Here is a 6,000-nt window from a genome sequence, read left to right on the forward strand (position 1 = left end):
AGAACCATAATGATGGCATGTCTGGGAAGCAGGGAATGCAGTGCAGCCCTACCCTGACTGTGGTCCCCTCAGCTCTGTCCCAGTAGCCTGAGAACAATGAGAACCATGTAGCCCCAGATGTTTGACCTCTCTTCCACTTTTATATTCTTCTGTTTCACAGGAATTTTAAGTAAATGGCTTTTGGTTTCTTATGGCTTGAGGCTTTTCCTTTTAAATTACAAATCAGGAAAAGAGTCGTTTGGACTTTTACAGACAAGTCTGATAAACACCAATTCTTCTCTCTTCTGTCAGAAATGTCAGACAGAGACACCAAATCACAAAGCTTCTGTTTCCAGAAAGCCTGGGGAAAATGTCCATTCTAAGACACTTCTGCAAGCTGCAGGGAAACTATTTCCCAGCTGGCACTCAGGTCAGGGTCAATGCCAAGACTTTACAGCTGGTGTGTGGGCAAAGTACATAACAAAACTATTAAGCAAGACGTATTTCTTATACAGAGTCTAGGTCCAAATCAGTGGCACTGAAACAGGTACAAGTTCAGACCACTGAAATTAAATCGTCACTCGGGCTGACATTGTTTACCACAATGCTTTAGTGCAGAAATCATTCAACAGTGTTACTCCAGAGTTCTGTATTCAAATGCAAAGCTGTTGCATTGAGGAGAAAGAGGGGGAAAAATACACAGTAGGTTATACCAGAGTTCTTTGACAGAGTTCTGAGGTCTTCAGGGGTATAGAACACAGGGACAGGGCCAATGTGAAATCTCCAGTATGTTCAAAACTTCAGAAAATATTATAAGGCACTAGTTTTCTGAAGAATATTTGTAGCACAAATAGAAAACATCAGATTTCCAGGTGATGTCCTGATACCTACCAAAATTACTCTCTTGGTATTGAGGGAAGAGAGAAAATAGTCTGTAGGGCTTTAGACAGTAACTTACATCACTCCTCCTGGCAGAGAATCTTCAGACAGATAAATGTAAATGTTCCACTGGAACCTCTGCCCTTTCACATTCTTACTTAGAGCTTATATATAGAGAGAAAGTCATTCTTTCCTTAAATAAACTAGAAGGCTCAGCTGGGATTCACTGGAAATTCCCATAACCCCAAAAATTCTTGTTTCAAGGGTTTTCAAATCTAGGAAAATACTTCTTCTCTGAACAGTACTTTATGCTGTGCTCTCTTTCTGGAATGAGCAACTTCAGAAAACGATTGCCTGATCTTTTAGTGGTAAATACTGTCTCATGTTTCTCTTCAGATGATAGACAGTTGTTTGTTCTGGCTTTCAAGACTTGGAAATACAAGACTTCAGCTGTAATAATTAAAATTTAAATTAGGCATTAGGGAATTTTCTAACATTAGTAAGGAAACTTGTTTAATAAATAGATTGCAATGGAAAGCTGTGGAAATTCTGTCACTGGACATCATTAGGAATTATTTTGGCAGTCTTGATCCTACCCTGAGGCATGCTATAGTCCATGCCTCTCACTCCTAGGTATTACTATTACCTAGCTAGGTATGCCCTCTAAAAATCTTCTATGCCACTCAGCAATTTTCTAGGCATCTCAAATTTAATCTTCATATATGAGCAGAAGAATGTTTAAGATGGGCATCTGTACCTGCTGCCTAATATGTATTGCAGTGTAGAGTTAGAGGAAACTACTCTCAAAACCTCCCAGATTTAGTCACTATGAGACTAAAATTAGCCAGACCAATTTCTACTCCTAGTATTACAAAATATTTCCTGGAAAGTAGAAACAGCTAAGCATGAGAAGACTCTAGCCCTGGGGTTTGGCTGCTCATGATTTGACCAGTAAATGTTAAAATATCCCACAAGTTAAATCTTTCTTGCTGCCCTGCTGAAGGTGCATCCAAGAATGCTGAGACAACTCATGGGGCAAGTAAGAGATTACTTCTAGGCAAATTAATTAGGCAGATTTGTCTCTCTCTTTGAGAGAGCTATAGCTTCCTGAAGGGCTCCTCCCAAGCAACCCAGAATTAATTCTTAACGACTTTGGGCAGTTCTTATTTCAGAAGACATACTTAGCACATATTTCATCTATAGAAATATGTATCTCTGTCAGGTGCACTCTTTCACTTCCAGCAAATGATGAGGCAAAAAGGTGATTCTCATTACTGGTATACACCAAAGAATTATGAGATCAGCTAGAGCACTGTAGAAATGAAAGAGTAGAGTCCATGTTGCCTTATTACCCAAACAAGTTAGATAGAAAGCTTATGATGAACCCATCCCTATCCAGTTTCAGTTAGAAAATCAAAAGACATAAAAGCAGTAATATCTTAGAAAAAGAAATTCAAAACCAGGGACCATGAATCTGAGACATGGATTAAAGCGCTTTCTTTGTGGTTTTTCTTCCTCAGAGGCCAAAAGTAAAGACAATACAATAAAGAACACAATGAAAGAACAGACCAGAGGCTTGGAAAGCAAAGTGCTGCTAACAAGGAATTTTGCCTTTTAGACTTGCTTAGATAAAACCTTCTCTCAAAGTGCGTGAAAAACAATGCATTAGGGACCCATTTAAAATCATAGTCTGTGATGTCTGACCCTCAGGTAAGGAGCTGTGGGGAGCCATGACCTGCTTATTCTTAGTGATAAACATTCTTCTCTCCACTCTGAGGCAATTCAGAAATACCACATTTGGAGTTTACAGTGTATTTCAAGAAGAAACACATCAAAGTACCAGTTGAAACAAAGGACATTTAACAGTTTGGGAAGATAGCTTGATTGTGAGGCCAATCTGTTTCCAATGACAAGTCAGTAATTATAAGCTTTATTATCCTGAATCTCTAACAATCTTTTATAACTTGATGTAAAGTTTCTAAGACTGGCATCTGTGTAAATCTGCAGTCCATAAGGAAAAGTCTGACATGACATTTTTGTCTAGGTGATAACTCCTATTAAGTTTGTAATTCAGATTCAGATTTGCCCAGTTTCTCATGCTTCTCATGCAAGTATTTTATTTGCTCAGCATTGAATCAGTGATTTCATAGCTGATATTCAGTAAGGGAAACACATGGTGATTCTTTAAGTGAAGCCTCCAAATCCAATGTATTCTTCATAACACAAAAGCCTTCTTCAAATAATTTAAAATAGCACTAACAATTCTGTCACTGAATCTTGACATCACAAGATGTATTTGTGATCTAGCCCATGAAGGAATAAATGGCATGTAGCCATGGCATTCAAAATGTCAGGAAAAACTTTTCATATGGGAACAGTGATAATTTATAAATGGGAAATCATGCACATGTTTATGAAGAAAACCAAAGGCAGGTGATGTCCCTTCATTTTCTTAAACTTTAGAGGATTGGCATTCTTTCTTATTCTTGATAGTTCAAGGATTGAGAGAGGGGTGTTATGGCACAAAGTGTTCCAATACCTTTAGGTTTCTTATTCATGCATGTCAAATTAAGTCACTTTTTCTTGCCCATCATTTTAAAACATTAATTTGGAGGGCTTGAGAAAAGGAAGATTCTGCTTTTTCTGTGAATTTCATTTTAGGAGCCCTGTACATTCGGAAGCCTCACTCACTCAAGAAAGATGGGATTAAACTCAGAATTTATTTACAGCTATCACTTACTTCTGTACTTTGAAAAGGAAAGGGGTTTCCTATAGGAAATCCCTAAATTTCATCTCAGTCTGCTGCAAAGAATTTGAATGGATTGGTGCTTTAGAGCATTTTTCTAATTAGTATATTTTTCTAATTTAGTCTCTTTTAGCTTAAAAGCTGCTAAAGAGCAGTTTTCAATAAAGTTGAAAACAAAGTCCAAATCTATCTCTAGTTGCTGTGGAAATAGGGAATACCCTATTCTGATACAGTGATGCCTGGAGTAAAAATCTATGGATATAACAGAATTTGCCTTTTCCACAGACCATCTGAATATCTGAATTCCTATTTGATGTGCTGACATATAAACATCAAATATTTTTGAATACTAGAAAAAAACTCTGAAATTCTAGACTAATAATTTAATGAGTAACTAAAACTATTTAATATATGGTTTAATATCATCTTTAAGATTAAAGATGTCAATCATTTTTCCCATTATATGACAATATAAAGACAGAAGATTACCTTTCTTTTAATATTAAAGCTCCTATACTGAGTTCTTTTCCTCAGCCAAATCTTAAAAATTCATGTCATACAATTGCATTTGCCTCTACAAAAGAGCATTGAATGTATTTAAACAGGCGTAGTATCTTTAGGAAAAGAAAAATTATTTCATGTTTCTTTTCATAAAGATATTCCAATGAATGCATCTTACATATTAGCAAGAAAATTAACAAAAATTGGTGCTTAAAAATTTAGAATTTGTTCCAGCAAAGATTCACACATCCTTTGCTTTATACAACTCTGCATCCCATGACAACCATCTAAAGGCTGATTATTGGTATGGTTTGTGTCTGAGTCTACTAAATGCTCATTAAATGGAAAGAAGATTTTTCAGTGAATTACTTGTAGTGAACAAAAATTTAGTACATTCTCCAGAATGTCAGGACTTGGAGTTAATAGTACTGAAATAAGCACAGGTTTTCTTCCTTTCCTCAGAAAGCATCATACCACAGAAGCAGAGCTAAAATTTCAGAAGACAGTCAGCAGTATCCAACACTAATTATACTCTGTAATTCCAAAAAAGATTGTTGTCCTCTGCGCTGGTCTACATTATACAAATAATTCTGTCTAGTGGGATATTTAAATTTTTGATGGCCAAGCTACATCCTAATGCTGTGAATATCAGAGGCAATCAAATACAACGTTCAGTTCATGTCATTTAGGCACATGGATGCTTTTCAAATGTACGCCTTTAAAAATGTTGCTTTCTTGAAGAGGTGAAAAGCATTATAGTGTTATTAGCTGCTATAGGTCAAGATGTTTTTCACATCTAGAATTTGATAATGCAAACACATTGTAGCACTTGCTGTTTTTTCCTAACCGTGATTTTCTATTCATTGCTCAGTCTCCCCCTGAGATGTCTTTCCTTGCAACAGAAAAGTTCCTTCAAGAGGAAGAGAAACATGCAAGAGAATTTGAAGAACGTTTAAATTCACACCTTGAAGAGCTGCAAAGATATTCTGAAAATACTCTAAAAAAATATGCCAGGATGCAGCAAAGCAGGCATACTTAAACCAGTCACACAATTAAGAAAATCAAACCAAGTAATCACCCATGAGTTTCTCAGAACTAAAATCTGCAACTAGCTGCTTAATGTATTTAGGCACATTGCCAATAGTATGTATTTGTAACACCAAGCTTTCAAGAAAATCATTACCCTACAGATTTAAGTATATTGTAACTTGACTATATTACAAAATAAACTCTAAACATATTCTAAAATATACAGGTGGGTTTTGCACAGTTAAATTGTGTACAGCAGAGACCCCGTTGCAGCACTGTAAATTAAGATACTTACAATTCTATAATGTACAGAGGGCTAATAAGTGGTATTAGTCTTTTGAAAGTAGAATCAACCAAGAGAAATCTCTAGATTGTACAGAAAAATAATAAAGGCCTTTAACTATGTCTCAGCTCCTGGCATGAAAAGCTTATCTATGCTCTGGTGATTCTTGGCTGTGGAAATAGCCCCTGGGCCTCTGGAAATCCTGCTCCATGAGAAGAACATTAAAAGGCCAAGCACATGTTTTGAAGCCACCCATATTGCCCCTTTTACCAGACCTATAGACTTCACCAGTGGCAGAACCTGATCTCAGGCACTTTACACTGAGACTTTACAATTTTTAAAACCTGTATTCAAAAGCACCTATTTTGGATTGTAGTTTCATTACCATGTTGGCTCGTTGTTTAACTATATTGGAACATTGAGGAAAAATTTTAACTTCATACAACATGTGATCAGTCTTAGGTAGGGCCTAAATTCTTTACATTTTCCTACATCATAGGAAAACGTTATATAACCAAGCAGAGTTAATTCAACTCCATGTGCTGAAAATCTGCATAATATTGAGATTCTTTTTATTTGCAAT

At 36.2% G+C, this 6,000-nt stretch overlaps 1 protein-coding gene across 5 annotated transcripts in view; it reads left to right on the forward strand.

Annotated features, from left to right (window-relative positions):
- DEUP1 (deuterosome assembly protein 1) overlaps positions 1-5,544 on the forward strand; it is a 41,703-nt gene extending 36,159 nt beyond the window's left edge. For 4 of the 5 annotated variants that reach the window (XM_088159375.1, XM_088159374.1, XM_014877568.2 and 1 more), the window contains one exon: positions 4,977-5,544. In XM_088159375.1, coding sequence (XP_088015501.1) covers positions 4,977-5,144 — 168 coding nt within the window. In that variant the 3' untranslated portion in view covers positions 5,145-5,544. Of the gene's footprint in view, positions 1-252; positions 328-4,931 lie in introns of all 5 variants that reach the window. The other variant, XM_088159376.1, reaches the window with a different exon arrangement.
- The last annotated feature ends 456 nt before the right edge of the window (positions 5,545-6,000 follow it).

This window comes from Sturnus vulgaris, chromosome 2, assembly GCF_052056855.1.
Source record: "Sturnus vulgaris isolate bStuVul1 chromosome 2, bStuVul1.hap1, whole genome shotgun sequence".
NCBI lineage: Eukaryota > Metazoa > Chordata > Aves > Passeriformes > Sturnidae > Sturnus > Sturnus vulgaris.